The 27,613-nt window shown below is 39.4% G+C and overlaps 1 protein-coding gene across 2 annotated transcripts in view; it reads right to left on the bottom strand.

The window, feature by feature from the left end:
- MDFIC2 (MyoD family inhibitor domain containing 2) overlaps positions 1-26,670 on the bottom strand; it is a 44,811-nt gene extending 18,141 nt beyond the window's left edge. The window contains exons 1-2 of one of the 2 annotated variants that reach the window (XM_086619218.1): positions 26,583-26,670; positions 1,701-1,739 (exon numbers count right to left, since the gene is read on the bottom strand). In XM_086619218.1, the coding sequence (XP_086475344.1) occupies positions 1,701-1,739; positions 26,583-26,670 (127 nt within the window). The remainder of the gene's footprint in view (positions 1-1,700; positions 1,740-26,582) is intronic. The other variant, XM_086619219.1, reaches the window with a different exon arrangement.
- Between the last annotated feature and the right edge of the window lie 943 nt (positions 26,671-27,613).

Genomic DNA, 27,613 nt, shown 5'->3' with positions numbered 1-27,613 from the left:
TGTTCTGTATTCAAAGCAAGTACGTTTTTTCTGTCACTATACCGCTATTGTTAACAACTATAAATGTATTAAAAACACAGGGGCATTTTAGTATGTGTATTGTGCATAAGAAATATTGTTACATGACAAGCTCCAATTGGCAAGTGAAAAGAGGTTTTATTGAAGGAAATAGCAGTAGCAAACAGTGAACTATGCAGAATAATGGTAATTGTTCCTTTAACATTGGCAGCGCGCGCTCACTTAATATGACTGCTCCTCTGTCTCTGCCTCATCCAGACCCAGAGGACCTGTTAGACAAGCAGGCAGCCACCTCTCTCTGGGATCAAGCTGTCAATGCAAACTTGCTTTCTTTCTATTTCTCGGAGCTAAGCTATACCCCCAGAGCTCCTGAAGCTTTTCCTGAGTGAAAGCTTTAAAAAAGCTCTATTCTAAATTACATCACATGAGCTGTTCTCTTCAGACTGACAGAACAAAAGCTGGGAGAGTGGGGGGGAATGCCAAAAGTACCACCTGAATGACTTCTGAGTAGCACAGTATGATTTACCTCCTCATGCTTCATCAGAGCAGACTAACGTCGTCTTGACCTTGGCTACCAAACCCCCAGCAGTGTCCTCGAACTAGCAGGAAAAGTTGCATCACGTGTGTTTGCAATACAAATAAATCCAGAGCCATGGGGTGCAGCCTTTTTGCCTGTAACAATGGGGTCTTGGACGTCCTATTAAGAAAGGCCCTCATGAAGACGTGGTGCTTTCTAAACTCTTTAAGATGACATGGTCTCTAACACAGCCAGGTCACCTTTACTGAAGAGCCTACCCTGGGGGTGCTGCACAGCCCGGTGTGCTCACCCTCTAAGCAGTGACACCCCAATTAATAGTCATGGTGAGGACTTCTGAGGGCCACAGCTGATATCTGAGAGGTTTCTCAGGTTGGCTTCAGGTGAGACTCTCCAAATAAAGGTCATCATTAGAAGCAAAGGGAGCAGATAAGCATTACTTACTTCTGCTGCAGCTGAGTAGAAAGCAGATAAATTAACACATTTCCTCCTTCTAAAGACTTTCACATGGTACCAATTTGTTTGAGAACCCTCACTCAGGAAAACATCCTCAGCTGGGGAGGGAGGAGGCCATGGGCTTTCCTCCTTCTTCAGCAGATAAATAAAGGCAAGGGGAAGAGAGCAGTGTTATGGCTGTTCTCCAGGTAAGATGCAGAATCAGCAGCTCTTGTAAGATGGCTAGGTGCCAGTTTGAGTGTTGCCTGATGCCAAAGTAATCTATTGAGATCCTGCAAATCTAAAAAATAGATTTTTGTGTTGCTCCTAGGCTGACTCTTTCGGAGTTCTTTCTCAGTTTTTCACAAGAAAATCGTTGTGTGAGTAAGAGCTTTTTATCCTCATACTCAAAAGCTTTGTAGGTTTAGCCTGCTGCACAGCACTTCTATGTTTGTTCTGCTGTTTTATGTAAAACTTAAGATGTTTCTACAAGTCATTAATACAAATAATGGTCTCCTTTTAAAGATAGGTTGAGATTTCAACCAGATGATGAGTCAGTATTAAGGCAAAAAATGTTTCTCATGTTCCCCATGGGAGTAGAATTTGAATTAGAATGTAGAGCTTGTTTTCTTGTGTGAAAGAGGCTGCTTCAGTAGTTGCAAAGATGCAATGCCATGGCCTATGCATTGTGGGGAGAAAGTGGGGGACTTACCTGAGTCTCCAAGGGGCTGTAGGATGGGGCTGTCCAGTTCTAGAAAACAAGAAATGGAGAGGAAGGTTTCACTAAACAGGAAAAGCTTCTCAGTGGCTTTGTTATCCCACGTTGACACCAGTGTTTTGTGAACTGCTGAGAACAGTATTGTTATCAGAGAAAAGAGAAAGATCAAGCTACTGGGGCTGGAGACTTAGTTCTCTAATTTACTTCACAAATATGGAAAAAATAGCTCTTAATAGAAACTGAGAGATACCTTTTCCCTTTAAGGATCTGTTGTCCTCTGGCCTCTCATGGAGGTGATTTTTTTTTTTTTTTTTCCCTAGGGACAGAGCCGGTTTTCATATGGTCAACACAATCGATCTCACCCAGAGGAGCAGAGACTCCCCAAGGATCCTGGCTCACTAACACAGCGTTCATCCCTGAGCTTCTGAGTGAGTAAAGTTTATGGTTTTTGCTGTATCTTTTTGGTGGCTCATGTCTGCATTGTCTTTGCGCACCGGATTGGTGAGACGTCCCTGCCTTGATCCATCAGGGACCATTCTAATGCCCATTAAAGCTGATGGAAATGTTTGGCTTCAGGGCATACTATATCAGGTATTGTATCTGCTTCCTATGCCAAATCATGAAAATCTTAATTAGACAAAATCTTCATTAAAATAATTGCAACCGAGGAAAACACTGGTAATGAACCTGAATACAGACCTCATCGCTGCATGCTTCATCACATCCCTGTTCCTGCCAATGGTACATATGAAGATGCTGGGCTTCCAGTTCTTGAAGCTAGCAGAATAACCACTGCAATACAGGCAGCCTAGTTTTCTGAACCATGCTTTTAGGACATGGTGATGGTTCAAGTTTAGCTCACCCATCTTTATTTTTCTGTTTCAGCATGGCAATGCTTCCTATGCTTTTGGGTTTATTAGTGCTTTGCAGTGCCTTTCACAACCACGGTGTCTGAGTATCTCAAAATCAATAACGATGGCAAAGCAGAGAACTTTGTGGTCTTTGTAGCACTATGCCTTTGTCTGGTTGAAGGGGAAGACGTAGGTCTTATCTAAAGGACTGAATATTTTTGTGGCGTTGTAATCCCACTGGATGTGAGATTTTGTGCTGCACAGGGGTCACTCAAAGAATGTTCTGCTGTCTTTTCGGTAAATCTGGATCTGAATGTGAATTGTGAAAAATACTAGCCTACCTTGTAAATCTGATGATGTGCTTGTAATAGTGGCAACCAGAAGCTTGTTTGCTTATAAATTGAGGGGAAATATGATCTGGAAATAATTTTGAGACAACAGACAGGTTGCTGTGTTCCTATTGCCAGGCTCTTGATTCAAGCATGGCTGACCGTTCAGCAGGACAGTAGTGAAGCTCCTCATGGCACGGGGACAGTGTGCTTGTAGGCGAAGGCTTGTGAGTCTCTGACGCTATGCCACAAGCAAGACCTGGAGTTCCTGGGTTACTGTGTGGCTGAGAAGAGATTAATTTGCTTATGTCACCATGCAGACCACTGCTACCCTGCGGTGATTCATGTCCTGTATTGCTCTGCGTGGTATGCTGCTAGCTTCATCCTTTGGGGACGTACATAGTGAATTACTTGCTGTCATCTGGACCAAGGTCCAGAAAGTTAGAAATCTCTAGATAACTTTTCTCCCTTTTCTTCTACAAGTGTGTGCAGGCCAAACTTTATGTTCTCCTTGAGCTTTGCTGAAAATAGGACAGAAACGTATGCCTTTTTCTGTGCATTTATTTCAAGCCATGATTCTTCGGGGAAGTGTGATTTGTTTACGTCTTTCCCTAACGAATGACAACTGTTAAGGTTGCATCCTTCCAACCTCTTTCTAAGTGGTTTCAAGAAGCTTACTTAAAGGGATTATTTCATCTACGACAGAACATGAGGCAGCTCTGAGATAGTGTCTAACTTGCACAGAACAAGACCACTGAACATTAGCTTAAGGCAGGACGTATAAGGTCCAATGGACAGATAGTAGGATCACAAGAGTATGGAGTGATAGTTTGAAAGTGTGCTGCACCTGGAGAAAAAAGGAATTGCTTGGCTGCTCCTTTCCTGATGGCACTAGAAAGACTGGGAAAAGTTAGAAACCTCAACTGCCCTTTGGAGGTGGCGACTGCTTCAATCCTGATTGTCCCTCAATGAGTGCTTGCACTAACCATTTAATTCTTGTGTGCCTCCATCCCCTATAAAGTGGGAATGTGTATAGTTCCTAATTGTGTATCATTGTTTGGGCTCTGAAGTAATGTCTGTAAGTTAATATATGCTTTGTAAATGCAGTTCTCAATCTCTTGTGGTTGCCTTGTTTGCCTTCAGAAGGAGTCTTAAATTTTTGTGCAGCAAACTTCTCCAGCTATTACAGCTTATGGTCACTAGTTAGCTACAGCAGGAGGGTCAAACTTTGGAAACTGTAGTTTCTTTCCAGCCTGTAGATTTCCTCCCCCTTCAAGTCTGTTTTCTACTCTTGCCAGTACCCTGCCTTCTGCTTAAAGGCATTAGTAATACCAAATAAAGCTAAAGATGCTTGTTATAACAACTAAGTTGTTTCCTTTTTAATCAGAGCACATGCTTATGCCAGATTTGGCACGAAGAATCTGTGTATGTGTCTGGTTGAGGGCACAGTAAGCTGATCATTTGTTAGAAGACTAGTGCATTACATACAATTCTGCTTGTAGTTGTACAATGTGCTCGGAGGTTGGTACAAGCATTGGTAATCTGATTTTTTGCTTGATCTGAGGTGGTGGGAATATAAAGAATGGGACATAAAAGGCTATTGCCATGTGTGCTGAGTTGTGGTTTGGTAGCAGCAGTTGTCTTGTAGTTAAGTGACCATCAAAATCTGTCTTGGAGTGGCAATAAATTTTAAAAAATCTTTAGAAAAATATATCAGTTTTCAAAGAGTAAAAGAAAGATGCAGCAATTATTGTGACACAAGTTTTCAGTCTGTTTCTGATTATCCTTTTGGCTGGAGAGTTGGGGTTTCTAATTGTAAGGTTCAGGAATCCTTTTTATCTATCTCTTGCCTCCTAATCCTATGCTAGACAGTATTGTTTTCTGTGCCTTTTGTCTTCTGGGGAAGGAGACAATCTCTGGCTCATGCGAACATCTTGTTAAAGTCTGCTGAGGGTTAGGGGGTGTGACAGTTTTCTTGCTGAGCCTTTTTATTGGGGATTTTTATTCCTGCTTTTCTGGGAGGTCTTTGAAACGCCTTTTATGTAGCAATCATTTCACTTTTTCTTTGTTGTCTCAAATGTTGAGGCTGTATTCTTCTCATCTGTTCCTGTTTATATTCCATACTAGCTGGTCATAACAGTTTAGCTTGAAACTATCATCACGCCGTGTGCTTCTGAATCGCAGGAGTGTTGCTAACTGCTCTAGGACGATTGCGAATTTGAGCTTTATTCTAGGACATTTGAGGCTTTAGCATGGTTGTTTGGTATGAAATACTGTTAAAGAGGTTCCAGATGAAAAATAATAATCTAGGAGTTGGACATTCAAGTGTCTACAGATGGGTACAGGCATTTAAAAATGCTCCTGCTATAATGAGATAGGTTCCCCTCAGGGTGGTGTTCATCCTGCCAGCTGTAGCTGGTAGGTGTTCAGTCTGGCCTAAACTCCTAAAACAATCAATGGGAGAGACAAGCCTATCCTGCCGGCAAGTCATCCCATCTTGATAAAAAAATTTAAGCTAGGAAAAAATTGTTCTTTGGAAGACTTGTTTTGTCCCTGTTCTAACCCCACTCCCCTGCAGTTGGCTACAGAAAAATACAGATAATTGCCCAAACCAGAAACTAAACTTCCAGGTGGCTAAATTTAGATAATACAAAGACTAATCCTGGCCAAAGAAATGAAAGAACTTAACTCTTCACAAAGAAATTTGGAAAACTTTGATAACTGCACATTTTGGTTTCAGAAAGCTATGGGGCTGGTCCGTGTACTTAGGTACAGGTAAAGCACAAAATTTTGTTTCCTAAAATTTTTATTAAAACAATGCTTCTATGTCTTGGGTGGTTATTTAAAGTCACATGGGCTTCTCATAATTTCTTTTTTTTAATGTGCTTACCAGCTCATTATTGCTGATTTCCCACAGTGCTTATTACTGACACTCTCGGGTACCAGCTGGGGGGATCCCAGATTCAGTGTTAAGCAAGGAGCCAGACTTTTGTAGCCTTGCTAATAATGCAGGTATCAGAGGCAGGTTTCTGAGGCATTTGTATGGAAAAACTGTTTCCATCGTTTTCCCCTCTGAGAAGATTCAGGTGAAAATTGTGTTTTCATGAAGTCACTGCTGAAACTGAGTGATTAATGTGCACAAGATGCTGTTTCAAATTTTAATCTAGCTAAACTCTTTTATTTCATTAAAACAATGTGTCATATCTTTACAGAAGCAGAAAGCAGACACTACCTGCTTAGATGTTTATCTTCTGCTCCAATAAATACCTTCCCAAAAGCTGTTTTTTTTCTCTCCATATCAAAAACTTCTCCCATGTAACACAGCATTTCCGCCTGCCTTTCCTTGCAGCCTCTCTAGCCTAATTTTTAGTATCTAAAGCCATATATAATACCATTCCATTTCACACTTAACCACAAAACCCACTCTTCCAGATATGACCTCAGTTTATTTTATATCGCACGTCTTTTTCCTAAAGTATTTTATACATAGCATAATATGCAATGATACGGCACTGATGTTTATCAAAATTGTTTCACACTGTACTTACTACTACTCCTGTCTTCTGGATCAAGTACAATACAGCTACAGATTAATACCACCTTTAAAAATATGTTTAATGTGTTTGTTTTCTTACCACATTTGCTCCATCCACTAACTTGTTATATGGATTGTATGTGATGGCAATCCTTTGGAACTATCAAAGGGCATTTATTTTCTATTGAAATAACAATTAAGATAACATGCAAACTAATATAGTAATCAAATAAACCTGACAAATAACAAAAACTTTTTTAAAGCTGCAGAGGCATGCTAACAAATCTATTTGATCAATATATGGGATGTGAAAAAAGAGGAGACAAGATTGACTGATGAATAAAATGGAACTGACACAAATAGGCTGACAGCCAGTCGCAAGTCTCTTTAGGGCAAATGCAATTAACTTAGAATAATAGACTCAAATTTGATGGTTAGAAATGCATTTTTATTAACAATCACAGCCTGAATCATTATGCACTCTTCTGAATAAAATTGTAGTTGTACTGAAAGTCTGTGTATACATGTATGCACGTACATACAAAAAAGCCTTGTAGGAGAGCTTTAGTTTTGTGTCAGAATAGTTGTATGAGATTTAAAATATAAATCATACACAAGTATAAATCTAAATATTCAAATCGGTGATATAAAAATCACATGTGGTATGCTAGTGTGAACGATAAAGGCAGCAAGAGCATTGGTCCCAGGACTGCTTGTTCTTTTGGGATGTGAAATTGCAATCAGGGATTTACAGATTTCATTCTGAGGCAGAGAAGTCATTACTAGAAACATAAGCTCATTCTCTTTACTTTAATAGCTGTTTTAAATCATTCATTTAGAAAATACATTAACTATTTATTGTATAGGCAGTACATTTCTATTGGCATTCCATTTTCATGCTTTTTTATAATCCTTTTTAACAAATTATTTTATTAAAAGAAGATTAGAATTAGCAAAAGGATCCTCCAATTTTTGAAAATGCTACTCTTGAAGAAGGATATTTCCTATTATTAACAGGTATGCAGTATTAAAACTTTAAAGGGAGGGAAGATATTCAATTGCTAATGTGTCCTTTTTCTTTTGACCTTCATTGTAGAGGCTGATTAATAATTTTGAAAGTAATTTACAAATAACAATCTCATTTAATTTCTGAATAAATATATAATCTTTTTTCAAAAAAAAATCATTGGGATTTAGATATGAAAAGAGCTGCCTATAGGATATGTTACGGTGCAGATATCTCTTATTTGTGGGAAAAGATAAAATACACCACTCGATGCAGAGAAACTCTACATGGTATTAGTGAAGTATAACATGAATATAAAACTGATACCTGCAGTGCTTGGTGCTAAATGCCTTGAGAAAAGGTGCAATGGTAGGAAGTAAAACTGCACTGGGAATTATTTAAACCAAAGTCCTCCAGCTCAGTGTCCTTGACAGACCACTGCCTGACCAGAGATAGGATAGCAGCAAAACAAGGTGCTCTGTAGTTGTCTACAGCATGATGAAGCTGGTGTAAAACATCATCGTGATTCTCCAACAGTTTCTGGGGGTTGTGGAGATGGATCTGAGAAACAACCACACTCTGTTTTCCCCACTTCGAAGGGGGTTTTAATCCTCGTTTCTCAGAAGTGAGAAGTGTGCAGATGTACTGGGAAGGCAGACTGCCTAGTGTTTGGTAGGGGAGAGGCCCATGGAAACCATTGAGAATCAGGACAGCATGTGGCTGGGGAACAGATTTTTCTGGTAAACATCTGGTGTCTGGGGAATTTGTAGGCTGCCATTTTGGTTTCCTGCTTCTAATTAGCCTTAAATTGATTGCCATAAGGGAAAAACTTCTCAGGAACTCCAATGGTTGCTGGAGATCTTCCAACCACATTTTTTTCCTCTCATGATCTATTCTAGATACTCACAGCAGCCCACCACAATGTTTCCTGAGCTGGCTCCTTGAATAGCTGGTATTGCCTATTCTTAGAGATAAGATGGATGGATCACATGTTGTTCTAGCACCACCAGACCTGGTGTGTGCCTAAAAAGGGAATAATACTGTCGGGTCTGGCATAGTTTTTTGACACAGAAATAGTTTAAAATGCTGAGAAACTTGGACTGCTAAAGATTTCTTGCAGAACTGCATTTGGTGTAGAGGGAGTTTGAGTAGTCGCATTTTACGTTATCTGTTCAATTTCTCCTTACCATGTCTGAAGATGTGTCACTGGAGACCAATGGAAGAAAAGTTATTTCTTGAATGTGATGCCAGAAAAAGAATGTGTCCTCTTTTAAGACCACAGTTACTTAATATTTTAAATGAGAAACAGATCTTAAAATAACCTACTTGAAAGTTTTAGTAGGTAAACAGACTAAAGAACAAAGACCAGATGATCTGCTCACTTAAATGGGGGCAGCTTCTTTGTAGTCAATGCACAGCTTGTACTGGAGACTGGGGCTGTGGGCTCAGTTCTTCCATCTTGCAGGTTTTAGGCTGGTGAAATACTGGTGAACTTCACACAATGTTTTCTGATGTATGGTGATGTAAGAGAAAGGAGGCTCAGGCCCTACATGATGATAGACTAGTTCTCCACTGATGTAATCATCCAACCAGATCAAGAATGACTCACTGCATCCATAAATATCTTGGGGCCTGCTTCTGGTCACATTTAAATTTGTTCGCACCAACCTCATCTCATTTGCTTGAATGGGCTTACTCCTGAGTTAGAATGATATGTGTAAGAGAGAATCCAGGCCCTTAAAAATCAAATCATAATTAGTTTCTCTTAATAGCTGCTCTATTCAAGTCAAATCTTAAAAAAAAAAAAGTGCATTAGAAAGCAAAATATTCTTTTAAGTGCATTAGTGTTTTCTTTAACCCAGCAGCAGTAGACTTGTTGGTGAAGTATCGTACTTAAAATATGTTTCTATTGGCATTCAAGTTCCATATTATTATATTCCCTTTTCACAACTTATTTCATTCAAAAGATGAGAACTAACAAAATGTAGCTACCAGGTTTTTGGAAATACTTATCCTGAAGAAGATATTTGTCCCCAGCACCTGCCATTTTTTTCCCCACTCCATCTTAAACCTGTCCAAGTTCAGAACTCCGATTGTGCCATTTCATGCTCCCAAAGTATTAAAAGATTCCGTTCCCCATTGATTTACACTTTCATCAGTTTTTATCTTCTACAAATATGGCTTGGCCAAGATGTTCTCGATGAAGCAAAAATACTTTCATTTTGCTTTCTGTTCACCTCATCCTCGAGCAGGCGCCAGGCAATCTGCGGTAGCCGTTCTGCTACCTGAGAAGCGTTCATATATAGAAACACCAGGCCAGCCTCCATTTAGTCACGGCATGGAAAGCCAAAAATAGATGACACGAGAACATATTTCCTCTCATGAAGACTTCTGCAGCTATGTGAAGTCTTCAGATAAGCAGTTTTTAGTGTTAGATGAGAAAAGAATAGTGTTGGAATGAAGAACCTAGACTCTACATTTATAATATAAAAATACTCTGTAATATATGTATGTTTGACTAGATAGACAGACATATTTCAATATTCCTCCATTCCATAATGATGAAGAGTTGTGTCAATGACTGGTCATCCATGCCAGATGTATGCTGTTTCCTCTTATTAGCATGGCTGGAAAGTCACAAAAAATTAAATTGCTTACAAAAGCCATATTTGTAACATATTTAATTGTGCAACACTGGTTTGCTGTGTGGTTCAAGACTGTCCTGAAGGCTGAGTTGCTCTGGACATTGTGTTATGTTAGTTTCACTGGCATGGAAGAAGATGGTCTTGGTGGTGCTGCTTATTTATGCTTTTCTTTACAGAAAGCCAAATTGGTCTTAAAGACACTGAGATAATTGCCACTTCAGTTAGGACCTAAATTTACTAAGGTTTTGTTATAATAAGCAGTGTCAGTGATGGATTGATTCTGCTTTAGCTTTTATGACAGTGCTAATAAAGTTCTCTGGTTCCCAGATAACATCTAACAGGCCCCATACAGCAGCACAAAATTATGGTTGGCTCAGCTGGTGGTTATTGTCCAGTAAATGTACAACACATTTTAGTAATGTGTTGGGAGAAAGTTAACTGTAGTGACTGGTGATTTCTGCCATGGCCAGAAATCTGTCAAACTAGATGCTCAGTGCAGATAGAGTTGAAGCATTCCTGTTCCTGAAAACTTGAGGTCTATGTAGGCAGCTGAATTGTGAATGATTTTACAGGTGATAAACTGCAGTGTGGACACGTTTTTTTTGTTTTTTTCTGAAGAACACAAAGACATCCTAGGAATAACCAGCTACAGAACTTTGTTCTTTCTGAGTGTTAAATGGATACTAAAAAGCATATTTTCCTCTAATTTTAAAGAGGCTTAGTTATAACCTTTATCCTCTGTATTTTATAAAAATCCTTGCTTCATTTTCCTCTGTAATCAGAAAGAGGACTATGTTGATTCATTTTCTAGGTGCTTTCCAGCTGTGTATAGTGTGTCTTTTTAATTCCTTTAGGTTCAGTTTGAATTGTTCATAGAACACCACTTATGTAATTTCAGTGAGACTTCTAATGTACTCCCAAGAGAAAGTTAATTTTTTTGAGGGTTGCCATTTGCTTCTTTTCAAATAATCTCTTCCAAAATATCACAGAAGGAAAACCACAAAATTGCACTAAAATGGCAAAAAACACTTATATAAAATGTTGCTTTCTTGTGAAACTAAGCAGAAGAACTGTAACTACCTTGGAATTCAGAGTAGTCTGTAGAGTTTTATGATTTTTTGGGAACAGACTGGTCCAGTAGTACAATTATCCTGTCTGTCTGGAGCTTATAGAACCATCCCCAGTAATTTTTTCTTTCAGAGGGATTTATCCTTTGCACTAGTGAATGTAGTCAAATCCCATCGCGTAGCACCAGAGACCTCCATCTTTAAAGGCAGGTGCTGCTCCCTGAAAGCCAAAGGGAGTTTTGCCGTCGACTTTGAAAGAAGGAACAAGCCCTTTATTTGCAACTTAAAGTAAGTAGGTTAGAATTATGAAGAATGATTATTTAAAATAGCAATGATGTAATATCAGTGTCAATTCCATTATTTTAACAGATGTAAATTTGCTCTGCTCTTGAACTCTGGTGAATTTTAATGGCAATATTAAAGAGATACTATTAAGACTACTTAAAAGAACTATTTGTAAAAAGTGTCTTCGGTTAGGGGGAAAAAGTTTAAATTGCTTTTTTATTCAGTCTGCGCAATTATTTATTTGAATGGTTTTGTATATTACAAATTAATATGTATTAGAAGCTGAAAAGATCACACAGTAATTCCAGTAATCACTGGATATGGGAGAGCTTGCACTATTTAGACAAAGGAAAGAGACTTCTTATCTAGCCACAGTTTAGGTTCTTCACCTTAGGGCAAATCAGGATTTTATAATGTGTGTTATGGACAATGCAGATGAAGAAAGTAGTTGGAAATCTGCTGTCTAAATAACTTTAGGGTAAACTTACATCCATTGCAAGCTGTGTTGCATGTCAGTAACTCCAGTGTTGCTCCTGGCTGATGATGACTGTCACTTCCTTGGCAGTCAAAGGGAATCAGTGATTTGGAGGTGCTTATAGGATCTGGTTCGAATTTTACATGCAACCTGCATTCCAGTGGGACATCGATGGGAGGAGAACGACAGCGTGGCCAGCCCTGGAAAGAGACTTCTTAAAACTTATGTACAAGGCTGTTAGCATCTGTTGTCTCACAAGTATTGTATTTTCTGAAGGGAAAGTTTGGTTGTTTTAAAACCAATTCTCAGGCCACGGTCCAGAGCTCATAAAATTAAATGGAAGATTTTGAATAGGCTGTCATTGTACAAACTAGATTATCACAGGCCAAAAAAGAAGGTACTGCCACTTTTTTTTTAAGAGAATTGAAAAAGTAATAAAACAAATACTAGAAAATGAGACTGAGAATCAGGGAAAGTCGGATTCTAATAATTCAGTACTAGCATTTTTATTAAGGGCTCAGCCTTTCTGCCGTTAAAATCAATGGCAGTCCTTTGTGATCTCTACCTCACCTGCAGCTACCAATTTTGGGTGCTACAATTATTTCTGTTTATTTCTTGGAAACACGCAGAGCTCATCTTCCTTAAGAAGTGTTGAGCACTGGCAACCTCAGTCTAGGGTGTCAGCTACCCAGACAGCTGGAAATTTAGAATATCTAGGCATTACACATATCTAACAGATTTAGTTCAGCATTGGGTATAAAAGTTTGTTACTGTCTCAATCTGTAAGATGCCTCAGTTCATCAAGATAAGTGGTGGCACAGGGGAAGATGAAACACTCCTGCAAAGTTCGAGTCTGAACTGTTCTGAAGTTCAAAAAGGCTCTGGGCTGAGCTTTTGCTTGGTTTGCTGTAGAGGATGTTACTGTCCTGATGTCCAAATCTAGGAAAGCATTTCACACTTCTAAGTCATTGCTTCATCTCCACTTCTGTTAATCACCTTCATGGAGCAAATAAGCTGTTTTAGTGGTTAATGACTGAAAAGGATTTGAGCCCCTCACAGGAAAAGTAAAAATTTGTCATAGCTTTTTTTACCTGATTAGGAAAAATAAAGTGCCTGAGTGGAGTTGGATGTTGTGAATCATTTGGCCTAGTAATTGTTTCTTTTAAGTATTTGAGTATAGTCTGAGAATGCATTCTTGGAAGTATTCAGTTTCGATCCAAGAAAAAAGTCTCTTTCCATTAGTTTTTATTTCCTCCCCTTACTGCAGACAAACCAGAATATTGCAAAGGGCAAATCCATGAAACTTCCTCCAACCTTCCCTCAGGGGGAAATGTAAGCTTTTCCATCTCAAAATGACAGTCTTTCAGTTGTGCAAAAAACACCTTTCACTTCTGTAAAAGCCACCACGTTGAAAAAATCTAGGCTGACCTATTGTGGCAGGAGAGAAGGTGAGAGCGTATTTGACTGTAGCATGCTTGTGTAAACTCACATACAGATAGATTTAGACATCACTGAGTATAAATACAGTCTTTATGGTCAGAAAGGGCTCTCTTCTGTCCATGGAAGCACACCGTGACTAATATCTTTTGTTGTTATCTCTGGGTATAGCAATGTCTTTTATATTATGCAACAAACCATAGTAGTCAGCTGCTCAAAGCATATCTCCTTGGCCACCAGGTCACCCTAGTTTTGCCACGACCAACCCAGAGCAGACTGCTCAGTGCAGTCTGTTTGTAGCGCAGTTGACCAATGCAACTATAGCTCAATATAAAGTTTTAGTGCAGAGCCAAATGCAGCCTAACGGGCAAGCTTGGAAGAGATCTCCTGCCAGAACTCAAACCCGGTTCTGCCAGTCTGCTTGTAACTTACTGGTACAGTCTACACAGTGCTCTGGGGATTAATAAATATATAATCCCATATCCCACAGTCCATTACCACACAGTGTTTGAAACATTTCCCATTAACAAAACACAGTACATGCAGGTAAAAATATCAATACATCTCATTAGAGGGGGGAAAAAGATGGAAAATATATATTATATTAAAGCCAAGTTTTGGGCTCTTGTGTAAAGTTTGAGGGGAAAAATGTATTTCTCCAGGTGGTCTCTCAAGTGGAGGGAAGGATATGGTTTCTTGGCTATGCTAGCAATTAGAAACAGAGCAATGCTATACAGAAGATGTGGCCTCTAATCTAGGCCAAGGCATTGTTCATCTTCCTCTTATCTCAGAAGCAGATTCAGCAGCACGCCTAAGCACAAGCCGAACTTCAAGAACATGAGTAATTCTAGTGACTTTGCACTTGAAATCTTGGTCGTGAGTCTCTTATTCAATGTTTGTTTTTTGCCAGTGTTGCATAGGTTGTTTCAGGCAGCACAGCCAACCCATAGAGTCCTGTGCTCTGATTTTCTTCAGCAATAATAAAGAACTTGTGTGTGACAAAGAGATGAAGGTGGGGCTAAAGTATAGGGGGATTGAACCCTTGGGAAAAATAATACAAGAAAACTGTATATGATGAATACATGCATTGCAGACCTGTGACATGAAAAGCAAACAGGCCAAACCACTTGAACCTTTGTGCTATAAAACTTTTTCTTACCATTTTATAGGAATGCTTGAGACTGAAATCAGTACTGCAAAATACTGTTGGTGGAAATAGAAGAGGAATGTGGCATGATTAATTTCAATGGGCGGCTTATGTTCTCTAGCTCTTGATTGTTGGCCTTCTGTTGAACCAGTTTCTGCTTGGGCACAAAAAATCAGATGTTCAGTTTGTGTACTGGGTCTAGAAGGGAGCTTGGTAGTTGTTAGACACTCTGCCTGAAAGAGGAGATTCAAATGGACCAAAGTCCTTTTATTCTTGTGAGTAGATAAAACACATCTCACCTGCTCTTTCACTCCTTGGATTGGAATAATCAGACCTATAATTCAGTGGAGTTTTTAGCGAAGCAGCTCTATTTGGTATAAATTTATGGAATTGTATACACCACTTCTTGGATAAATACAAGTGTGTAGAGCATCCTAACACAATTTCCTACTGTTTTTTAGGGTACCTTAAGTAAAACCTGGTATACCAGTTTCTACCTGGGATCTTTCTGCCTTGCTGTTAATGTAGTGCTTCTGGAAAGTTCTTTAATCTATGGAAAAAAAAATAGCCAAAAAATAGCCAAAGAAATTAGAAGCTTGGAACGGGAGGTCTGTTGGTTTTCTGCTCACATAAATTGCCTGCAAAACACATGTGGCCCTTAAAGGGCCGTGTTGGGGGAATAATTCCCCTGGCAGTGCAGCACCACATGTTCCTGCTAGCCCGTGAACTCTGTGCAGCTGCACAACGTATCACATAACACCATCAACTGCAAGCACGCTAGCTTGCTATTCCAGCAGGGCCCCAAGAATAGTGAGTAGCAGTAGGCAGGAAAACTCCCTGAGACACAGCACTCCCTGTGGAAGCATGAATGCTTGAGCCAACTGCCCAAGGCTTGTACTCAATGCATGAGACTGGACAGGTGGCCATGCCTGGCCCAGCGCACTTAGTTTCTCCCAGGAACTTGCCATGGTTGCATACCCTGGTCTTGAGTCGAGAGCCTGGATGTCTGCCAGCATGGCTAAGAAGTTGCTGCAGTTCATGTGGGGGCTGAAGAAGCTCTGTGGCCTTCAGACTTATAGCCAGACTCCTTGTAGGGTTCTGAGAATAACTGGAGCTCCCAAATCCTCTTGCTGACTTGCACTGAAAAGTCTTTCTATGACTAGGAGGGGCACACAGTGTGCGCGCAGCTAAGATTTTACTGTTAGTCCAGTTAATGTTTTAACAGACTAAATTCTTTGATTGAGAAAAGCCTTGATTATATAGTCGGAGCTGTTGTACAACCTACACCTAACCTTCCCAGTACCTACCCTCTCTATGTGGTGTGTTTACTCATGGAGTCATCCCAGCACCAGATGATGTCCCATTCCACATGACATCCTGAAGCTCCTGCTGTGCTTCCACCTTGTGCATCTTGCCCTGTCTCCAGGTAGCCCAGGTAATGCCTACCCACAGGGATCTGAAGCAGATGAGGGCACTTCTATAGAGCCAGCAGGTCTACCCAGTTGGGAGCGTGTGACCTTGGGTACCACATCCGTAAGGTTCATCAGGTTATGCAGAAGGAGAGCATGAAGAAGCAACGTTGGCCATGGTGACAGTGCAACGGCAGGAATAAGGGTGTTTCTCCTGTCTGTCTCCTTGTCTCCATCCTTTCTCAAACTCTTCAAGAAGATACATGTGAATCACTGCAATGTTGTCAGTAACAGTTGTCTTAGGTACCCAGTGGTAAGCCCAAATCTTCATCCTGATCTGTTGTTGGTGATTGCACACTGGGTGGTGCCATTCGAGAGGTTTCAAGACTAGAAATGGCAAATGGTAGGAACTTGGGTGATACAGCTTTGAACAGAACTTGTCCTAGTATTGCTGGGCAGCAGCAAGGAATAGTGCAAAGAGGAAACCCTATCTATCCAATGTCTGCCCTGCATACAGTAGAGAGCACAGTTCTCTCTCTGGACTGTCCTGTTCACATTCAAGTAGGCAGGAGGTGGGTGGAGTGTAGCTGAGAGCTGCCAGAGCCTTGGCTCTGCTTCCCTGAGCTTCTTGCAAGGGTAACTGGCCAGGTAGGAGACAGGAGATAAATTAATTTACACCTCTCTAGTGCTATGGGAACATACCTTCTGTTGTGAAGCAAGAAGAGGGGAAGTGGTGCAGTACTCGTCAGGGCTTCTGGCAGGCAGGATGTGAGCCAAGGGAAGGTTAGGTTAGATGTTGGCCCAGAAGGCACTATCTAGACACATGCATCATTTGTTTTTCCAAAGATGATGAGAATATATTATTACAGTTCAATCATTCACTGCTTAGTTATCTGACAAGTTTTTGTTTTATGAAAAAGTATGTTCACAGATTAAAAAAAAACAAAACCTTGGGAAAACTATGGCATTTTACATATAAACCTGTTTTATTTTGTGCGAGATTTAACTGAAATGATCTTAATAACTTATGTAAAGTGAAATATTGGGTTTTCCTTTTTCTTTCTTTTTTAGCCCTGGTCTCACACAGGCATATTAATGATTATTTGTCAAAATCACACTGTTTGCTTACAAGGTACGAAGGCTTTTTAGACACTATAATGACAGCTTTTGATTCACTTGATAATATTTAGAATAAGCCATAAAAGCCAATCTCTGAACGAACAGACCGCTTTTATTGGCTTTTAGTGCTATTACTGCTATCATAAGTGGTAAATTGGCCTAATGCAAGTAATACTGCTGTGTCATACTGTAAAAACTGCTGCTCAGTTTTATATTTTATTTATTTTTCATGAAAAAAATTTAAGGCATGGAGACTGTACTATCCTACAACTGGTGACTCCCTCCAAGCGAGAGCTAGGAAAGCTTCTCCTGCTGTTTGGACTTTCCTTGCTTAGTGATATCCATCTCTGATGGGACAGGGCTGGTCATAACGTTAGGGACCAAGAGTGTGAGTCAAGTGAGTATCTACCTGTAGCTCATATAAATCATAAGCTAGGAAAAAAAAAAAAAATCATTGCTTAGCTGGAAGCTGAAATTAAACATTTAAAATATCTGAAGATGACAACATATTTAGTCACAACTTCGTCTAACCAGAACGACTACTAGGTGTCATAATTGCTTTTTCCTACAGTTCTTTTGACTTCTCCTGCCTCTCACCATCTCTTCTCTTGTTTTGCTCACTCGTGGAATATAAGCATGGATTTCAGAGATTTGAAATTCCAGTAACATACAACTTCTCTTTTACGTTTAACCAGGGGAAAAAAAAAGCTTATCATAGAATTTTATTTGGTTGTGTAGCATTTATAGATGAGGGAAATTGTTAAGAAGAAGGAAAATGAAAGTGAAGAAGCTTACGTTAACTTTTGAGTTTCCATTCCTATTTTACGCTTTGCCCACATGCTATCGAAGTGGGCTCTCTTCATTCAGGAATACTGACTGATTTATCAGCCATGATGCAAGTTTAGGACCAGCAGTCAACATACATGGCATGTCTATATGACAGTCTTAAAGCCACTAGATTTCAGCTCGGTCTGAGTCAAATTCAGAGTTATTATACATGTAATAATGTGGATTGCTCAGCATATTGGGCTTCTATTAACCAACAAGATAGAAGTTGTGATTTAGTTTGGCGTTGACTACTTTGATATTCAATGAGTGTGCAGAGCAAGGACAGCCCACATGGTGGAAAGCTGAAAGAGCAGGATCTGATAGGAGTATGCTACTTGAAGCAGTCTTACAAAATTATGATGACCTGAGGATGCACTCTGTTTTTCTAAGACTCCTCTCAACTTATTTCTAAGGTCTATGTAGTAAGAGTGAGCATCACGCAGAGCACCAGCATGAAGCATGGGTTAACCTCGAAGACCCTTCTTCTGATTGTTGATACACAGAAGTCAAACCCTAGAAAGGCTGGAGATGGGAAATACCAGTTTGAATTTAGCTGTAGTGATACATAATCAGAACACGCGGTTGGGGCTGCTTTATCAGAGAACCAACAGTGAGGCAACAAAGATGACGAATAACTCTTGTTTGGGGGGAAAAGTGTAGTGTGTCTTAAATTTAGCTAAAACTTGAATATTCCAAAGCCAAATATAGCTTCATTATGGTATACCAAGTGGCCATTAAAAAAATTAGCCTAATGATAGAGAAAAGCCTATCTGAGTAATAATCACTGATTTTACTGAATGCATACTTGAAGTAATACTTACTTACAATATGCTGTGGGAACAGGAAGGATCATATTCCAACGTTAGTTATGGCATCTGAGTATTTGTGGATATGGGATAGCATTTTGGCACATATGTTAGTTGCCATGGGCATGTAACAGGCAATTTGGTGTTAAAAGGGTTTAACCCCCTTTTAAGACAACTATCTTTATGAAGATCACACAGCAGAAAACTTTTCTCTGATGTCTGAGTTTGCTTCAGGAGGAAGATAGTGATTTGAGCTTTATTTTGCTCAGGTGAACTTATTTACCCAAAATCTACACCTACTGCTTTTAAATTACAGGTGCAGTGATATAGCAAAACCGTGTTCCTATCTGCACCTTTGCCGCTGCAATAGCGTTTTTCTGTTCTGAAATTGCATGTAGGCACATTTCGGCAAGAAGATAATTTGTCAGTACTCAGTTCTCAGATGTCTCAACACTATCATGGCAATGTTTGTGTTTTTCTGTAGAGCACAGCAGTGAGCAGCACATCTACTTCTCTGTCTCTGGAGCCTACTGACATATTCAGGCAGAAGTTTGTCGTCTTGCACATATTTCTGTACTGTGTATATTAATTTATATGTGAGAGAAGAAAACATTATCATGTTTAACTGCTGCAATCATAAGCACATTAAGTAGACAGATAATAAACAATCCATCTGACTTTATGATTAGTTGTCTGTGTTTTTCTAATGTGTTTATTCAGATTAAAGACTTGAATTAGAATGAGACTATATAATTAGGAAACCCTAAAAGACTGTTTGACTCCTATAAAATGAAAATTAATTTGGTTTAGGAAGATAGCAAAGATCTCTCTACCACTTAAATATTGTTCAGGTGGTAAAGAGGCCTTCAAAGAGATGAATCTCAGTTTAGTAAGAGCTATAAAGAAACTCAGCTGACACTGAGGGCTTCAGCATCTAATTTTTGCATATGCCCTTCTGCCCAGAAGACACCAGGGTCCCAGAGTTAAGTTGACCACAGAAACTGATGTTGGGCTCCACTTTGACGAGAAGCAAACTGCTCTGAGACAGTCATACATGTGTTGGAATCTAAGGCCAACAACATCTCTAATAAGGACCAGATATACAATCAAACACCGAAATCATGGAGCTTCTGAAATACTGGTTGTTTTTATTAGTACAGAATTTGCTTTATGATCCAGGTGAAGTAATTCCGTTTAGTACAGGCATCTTTCTGGCTTGTATTGCCTTAGATCTTGGAGACCAATTTGGCATTTGACCCTTCCCTCTATGAATTGAAATGGTAAAAATGAGACCTGTTGCTTCATTCCTCTTGCCTCATTGATGCCCCAAGATGATTACAAGTATCTGTCTTAAACATACTGGGACAAATGAAATCTTTTGCAAGCCAATGCAGCTCTGTTACTTTAATGGAATTTTTAATGGAATTACTCATTGCTTTGACACTGATCCTTAGGCTAAGATTTTCCGTGCACCACAGTTTGCCATCTTAAGTAGGAAGCGCTATGGAGGCCCTTGGATATGTGTATTGCTCTCTAACATGTATGTTGCTGAGAAAATCAAAAATTAATGAGTGTCTGTATTGTTATTGCATGTTTTGTTCTATCAGTACAACGGAGGGTGAAATCCTGAATATTTTGCCCAAGTACAGCAGAGAACAGAATTGATCTGGAAAACTTCCAGGCATGAATGAAGCAATATCTTCAGGTCTTCCTCAACATTGGCAGTTGAATGAAATAGACTTTTCTCTTCCTTTGTAGAGCAAATTTACTGAAGGCAATCAAACCTAAATAAACCTTTGCTTATATTTTTATGGTCAATATCCAGCATATGAGTGCGACTTTAAACTTAGCCCTATCACTGAGAGAAGTACCACTATCTTTACTGTACATTCATTCCACTTTTGTGGCAGTATTCAAAGTCTTACATCTCCAAGGACCCTCCAGTTCAAAGATCAAGGACCACTCAGTTTATAAAACTATAATTAGGAGCGGTGAGCTGGGACCATTGCGGATTTCATATACTCCCTCTCCATTGGAAGAGAGTCTTTAAATCTGCTGGTTTACAACTTAAAGGAAGAGTTGTCTTGATTAATTCATTTGGTCATAGTCTTGAAGCTGACAAGGCATCTTCCAGGAATTTGAGCCCCCTGGGATCCTTGTCATCAGTTTTTAAATGTGCTTTTTTTTTTTTTTTTAATGTGGTGTTCTTATCTGGAAGCAGTCTGCTTGGATTACAGTATTCATCTTATAAGCATTTGGCATTTTCTGTTACATAAAACTGAGAGGTATTTCTTTGCTATCAATCTTCTATAAAGCTTTTCAACCCAATGACTTAATTCAGGCTGGAAAAAGAGAGTGAAAAAAGCTTCTGGACCCAAGTCAGAAAATTCAGGAAACAAGTGTCCAAGCATGTATGTGAAATCACATTCACTGACTTCTAAGTTTTTAGAAAGATATTCTAAAAATATCATTTAAGTCCTTAAGTGGAAGGATGCCTGTCAGATCAGAACACTCTGCTGAGAATAATCTCCCTGAAACCAAAGTACAAGCCTCGTAGCAGTTGCTCCAGCCCCTGCAAGACAAGTGAAAATCTGGAAGGTTGTGAAAGAGCTGGGAAACTCCCTGGGTGTCTCCAGGACAACTCTTCTTCTGCAAAACCAGTCTCATGGCGTTATGTCCATCCCACTTTATCACTCCTTGTAAAAGTCTCTTAAATCCCCTGGGTAACCAGTGAGAGAGGCATGTCGGGGAAAAGGCATTTCTGAGTGCTGTAATATAGGAAAGTTTTGTTATTACCCCCAGGAATATAACCCCAGGACCAGGCTGTGGGATGTTTTGGTGTGCTGCAGTTAGGAATAGTCTTGTCCTGCATTGGATTTCTGGGATGTACCACTAAGAAATGTGGAACAATCTCACCCAATGGGCTTGCTTCTGGAATAAGATATTATTTGAATAATGTGAATAAAGCCACTACAGCCAGGTTTCTGATAGGAGTAAATCTCCCTTTTCATATGAAGTATAGTCCTTGGAGGGGTGAAATATAATCCTGAACAGAGGCTCTATTTACCACTTAAGCCCTATTTTATGGTTTAAGTGCTGACCTTGTACTGACCCTCAGTACAGGACTGAATTTCACCCTACAGCGAAAATCTGCTGGCTAGAGCAGCTGATTAAAGAAATTGGGGCTAGACTTTTTACTATTTGCAAGACAATGAAAACAGGCTTATTTTAGACAAAAATGTTTCTGATTTATGAGAATTTTAGTGCAGAAAGGGGCTATTCTGGAGAAAGTCTTGAGATTAGAATTTCAGCTATATTTTTGGCAGGAGAGCAAGGAAGCCATTTCATTAACTTTTCACTGGAAGTTATATATGGAGGGCATTTGTGTACACAGCTGGGCAGCATAAAACAGGAGGGCTTTGTGTGAAAATATCCTGAAATGAAATTTCATTTCTGAGCAACTTGGAGCTGTGTTCCTAGGCTGCTGTGGCCAGTTTTGGATGAAATCATGGGAGGGCAGTATTAGGCCCTCACATATTTTTCCCTTGCATTGGTAATGGATGCAGAAATAGTGATCAGACCACTGCTGGCCCCTGTGCAAAATCAGTGTCACCTCTTACAGCTTTATGTTGGTCAGATAAGCTCCTGCCTGCTCCCGTGTATCCATATGGCTGTAATCATTGAGTGATACCAAGAGATTAAATGTTTGTAAGGAACTCCAAAAGCCACATGCTGATGCTGGTGTGAATTTAACTCTGCTTTGACCTCCCTTCCCAGGCTGCTAAGCTGGCACTAAATCACCACCATGGTGGAAATAGCCCTGGTCCATGTGGAAGAGGCAGCTCTGTGGTCTTGGCTGTGCTTGTGCAAGGTGGGAGCATCCCTGAGTCAGCCCCTGACAGTGTTACTCATCCTTGAGTATTGCATTTTTGAAGGCATGTGTCCTGGTTTTAGCTGGGACAGTGTTAGCATGTTTTGTGCTGCTTCCCAGATTTCACAGGACTCTCCAATAACTGTGTTTGATTAAGCTGGAGAGGGACTTTTTACAAGGGCGTGTAGTGACAGGACAAGGGGCAATGGCTTTCAACTGAAAGAGGGGAGAGTTAGATTAGATCTAAGGAAGAAATTTTTTACAACTATCTTTAAGGTCCCTCCCAACCCAAACCATTCTATGATTCTATAATTCATTAGGAGCCCACAGAGATGTTTCTTGCTTGGGGTGTAATGGTCTGCTGCTTACACAGCTTGCCAGGTGCATGAAACAGGTGGAGACACAGGCCCATGCAGAGGACATTTCTTTAATATTACCTGTGAGTTACATTGGTCGTTCTTTACTTATACATGTGTATTTGTATTTTATACACTGTCATTTATGTCGTTTTGTGCAAATGTCAGGGCAAAACGTGTGTAAGTGGCGATAATGTGTGCTGAGGATTCCTGCTTTAGTTTTTCAGGGCAGAAATGCAGACAACTCTGCAAATGTTTCTTTGCAACTGAGTCCATGTTTCACTCTGCCCTGATGTTCTGTAAGTGTTGGATGGGGAGCTTTCTATCTCCATCCAAAACTGCATTCCATCTCTGATGATGAACTCTTCCCCCTGGGAAGAAGCAAGCAGAGAAAACTGCTTCCGCTCCTACAGAAAATAGAAGTCATTAGGCTTTACTCCTATGTCCCAGGCTCTCCTGGAGTTGGTTCTCACCAGTTCTAAGGGCAGAGAAGCAGAAAAAGAGACCAAGAGCTGCCTTTTCTCAATGCTCATTCATACTAATTCTGGTTGATGTGGACATGATGATCTGCTGCACACCCTCCTAACACAGGTTTTCTCATCTGTTGTGTGATCTTTAGAAACAATAGAAACATGCCATACTATCAGAAATGATTGCTAGTATAAATTCTTCACCCCAAGACATCTTGGCATAGGACTGTGGTCATTTCGCCATCCTCATTATCACTCTCAACCCAGGGACCCTCTCCTGTTGTCCACATCCAGATTTAAGTGCTATGTGTCTTAGGAGGTACAGAGATGTTTTAGGACTTAGTCTAGCAAAACTAAAGCACACATTTACCAGTTTGCTTCCCTGTTTGTTTTTACTATTATTTCATTATAGTGCTCTAAACTTCTGGGTGCTGCGGAGGACCTCAGGTCCTCCACCAAAAAAAAGACTTTGGGATAAGCAAGAAATAAAAGGAGAGGGAAAATATACCAATATCCATTTAAAAAAGACAGTCTAGGGCCATGATTATGTAGATTTTTCTCTCCAAGACTATGCTACCTTGTGCAGAGTTATTTATTTTCCATATCATCTTTAGCTCCTCTCAGTCTTCTGGTACACTCATGGCAGAGGTGCGGGAGCACAGCGGTCAGTGCAGATGACTTAGAGGTAGAGGCATGAGTAGGATCATTTATGCTCTTCCTGCTGATACAATAAGATACAATCCTATATGCACAGCCTAATGTTCTTCTATAATACTTTTCACAAGGCTGGTTTGGTTTCTGTTTTCCTTTGTGGAAGAAGTTTTCTCAGAATGAGGCTTTGATTTCTGCTTTTAGAGGCTTAAAGACAGAAGAAAAAATTTCTTCTTCTTCAAAAAACCTAGAAGATCAATAACTAGCAATCAATTTAATATGCCCCTACCCCCTTCCCTGATTAAACAGCTTCTAATGTTGAAAGCCAAGAAAAAAAGTAATAGGTACCTTATTTTGATGTTGACCCATTGCACTACCAGTCCATGAGCTATTACTTTGCAAAGCATTAGGAAAAACCTGAAGTCTAGGAAAGATACTAAAGCCACAGCCCAGTCTATATTTTTTTGTTTATTTCTGATACTATGTGGTTCATGATTGTTTCTTTTAGAAGGAACAAATAATCAATACAAAACCATGAATAAAAATAACTTTTCTTTAAAACTGGATGCTAAAAGAACATATAGTCTTCTTACTGCGCCTGACGGAAACAGTGCAAGTCTGTTCTCCACAATTCATTGTTTATTGGAATGCCTGAAATCTATACATGAGGTATTTTTAAAACATTTAAACATAGAAGTTAAGCTTCTGCTCCAGACAATTTGGTTCACCATATTCTAAAACCCACCATATACCGCAGAAGTACTTAAAGCAAAGAAACACGAAAAAAATTTTTAAAAATCAAATTTCAATATACGATAAAATAAAGTCTATATTCTTATATCAGGGAAAATTTCCCTTCCTTATGAGACATTTCAGCTATTTATTGACTCTGCTGCTGTACAAGACCTTCAAGGTCCAATACAGCTTTATGGCACTTCAGAGAGAAGAGATGTCAATAGACAGTGTTTGGCTCTTTCTGAAAGAGGTTGGCTTCTCCAACCACAAAACAATCAAAACATTACTAATGATCTAGCAACTCTGGATGGTGTGTCTTCTTAGGAAATGGCGAAATAAAACATTGTGGATTAGCATCACTTATGTGAAATGGACTCAGGAACATAGAGGTGTGAGAGATGCCAACTGGCTACTGGAGAAGGTCTGGACCAGAGGACAGATAACCAATAAGCCATTGGTCTTACCCTGCTCAGAGAGATGGACCAGTTAAAGTCCCTTATACCCATATTGTAAAGTTTAAAATCTCTTGTGCTCTACCCTATTCTGATGGAACACACACTCAATCCATTTGTTTGCTGGTTTTGCTGAAGTTAGCTGACACCTTGCAAGCAGAGGATTTTGGGTGTCCAGCCAAACAGCCTGGGTTCTGGCCAGTCAGCTCTGCTCGAGCGTGCCACTTTCATTCTGTGGAAGTGCTGCATAAACAATGAGGAGTGCAAGGCAGAGACATTAATTTCGGCCCACTTTATTGCAGCCCTTCTTGCAGCTGAACGATCTAACGTACAATTAACTACATGAGCTTAAAATAGTGATGCACGTTTTACAGATGACATAATAGCAGCTATAAACGAACCTTTTCCTCAACATCCCCCTAATTAATGTTTTCAAAATACAAGATTGCTTGTTGAGTCTTCCCAAAATACTTTTGTTAGTGTTAGAATATATCTGTTCTCATTAAAAAACATAATTTGCACCTAACCACAGGTACTTCATTTGCGTCATGTGCATCTCGAAAATCTCTGCTTTGAGACTCTATTCAATTTGTATTGTTCTTGTCTGTGCACAATTTACAGTAAAGAAACTCTTCTATGACCAACAAACATCAGTAAAGACGTAATAAGCTACATACTAACTCAACAAATCAATTTTTCCAGCAAGAAATATATCCTAAGAATCTTCCTTCTTCGTGCGTACAGGCGTATGCGATAAGAAAACCTTTACAGTTGTACGTCTGTCTTCTCAATAGTTTAATAGAATGTCGTAATAGAAATACCAGTATTTGACACAAATTATTTACTTAATACTCAGCATTTTTTGGTCTTTAAAACTGGAAAGTTCTCCTATACTTGTTTTTTATAACTTCTCTGCTTCTGAGAGTCTGTTTTATAAACCGCTGTCAACTGATGCTACTTTATTCTAAGATAACACACTGACAAATCCAAAGATTCAGGGTTGATCTTTACTTGTGTTTGAGAAAAACAAACAAATATGAATCTAATTCAGTAATAGCTTGAGTTAATAAAAACTTTTCATCAGAATTAAGGTGACCGTCTGAACTTCTTAATGACTTACAGTTCAGGTCAAATAAAGCTTCTTCAGGAATGCAAGGGTATTAGAAAAAATGATTTTTCAGTTTTCTTTAAAATTGAGTAATCTAGGTCTTTCCATATCATAAGCAAACGTACATGCAAGTTTCATAGAAGTCAAGCTGTAGAATTTGTGTGGTAGAAATTTCTGGCCATATTTAAGCCTTTAAAGTATTCTTACGTCTTTTTCTTCAAAAAAGAATTTTTAGTTAATAAGAAGTATATCTGAATGCAAACTGGTAACTAATAACTCAGCAATGTAACTTACCTTTCTTCAGCCAAGAAACATTTTGCTTGTCATGTTCAAAACTTTCTGCTGGTTTGATTTTTACCTTGTCTGTCTCGGCTTCTGACATCTGTGGGGGAAAAAAGAATTTTGTGAATGTCAAGTCCCTTTAAAAAAAGTTTTGGACAAAGAAATATGTTCTCTGTTTTGGTTCCTGCTATAATAAATTGTGATTATTTACATACTTTTTTTTTTTCCCTGCAGATTATTGATACTATGTTATACCTCAGTCATTAAATTTATGTTCTGTTCCTAAATGTTTTATCGATATTACGTATTTGCTATTTGTAGAAGGATTCTTTTGTAATGTAACTATAAATTGCATTATGAAATGAATGAGTGATATGCTCATAACATGCTGGTAATAGATGTACATAAAACACACAGAATAGGTACAGTCTAGCTAAAAAGGAGGCATCCAGTCTGCCTGTTCATTGTGGTTCAAAGTTGCCATAAAGCCTGCTGTCAGAGAGAGGTATAATTAAGTAAATAATGATAAATATTTATAAAGGCAACTTGAACGAAGTGTATCCAAAAAAAAAAAAAAATCATCTTTACTGCTACTTGCAACAATTTATTTGCTGTAAAGCAAAGAATCACATGCAAGTTACAGTACCTGAGGGTATTATGTATACAGTAGCTATCAGCCCGTACACTGTGGTTTACTTCCACTGCCTGCTAGGAATAAGATTAGGCTGTCCGGGCTCCTTCTAACTGCTTTATATTTCCACTGAATCCAGTTAGCTAAAGCATTTCTCTGTTTTTTACCTGTATCTTCCAACCGGGGGTGAAAGCAGTGGGGTTCAGATGCCGAGGAGGAGTGCTTTCGGCCGGATCCCTCGCTGTGTGTTGATGTCCAGCATTCCCATACACTGACAAAATCGAAAGGATGAGCAGTGCACTCTCTGCCTGCCTGCTGTGTGGTGCTAGATTTGTCTTACTGCCAGAATCAGCCAACTTATTGCTGAGGGTTTGTGTGGTTTGTTTTTGTTATTTGTTTTTTTTTCTTTTCT

Source organism: Tauraco erythrolophus, chromosome 12 (assembly GCF_009769465.1).
Source record: "Tauraco erythrolophus isolate bTauEry1 chromosome 12, bTauEry1.pri, whole genome shotgun sequence".
Classification (NCBI taxonomy): domain Eukaryota; kingdom Metazoa; phylum Chordata; class Aves; order Musophagiformes; family Musophagidae; genus Tauraco; species Tauraco erythrolophus.
Note: the sequence above shows the minus strand (reverse complement) of the source record. Positions and strands in the feature narration are given on the sequence as shown.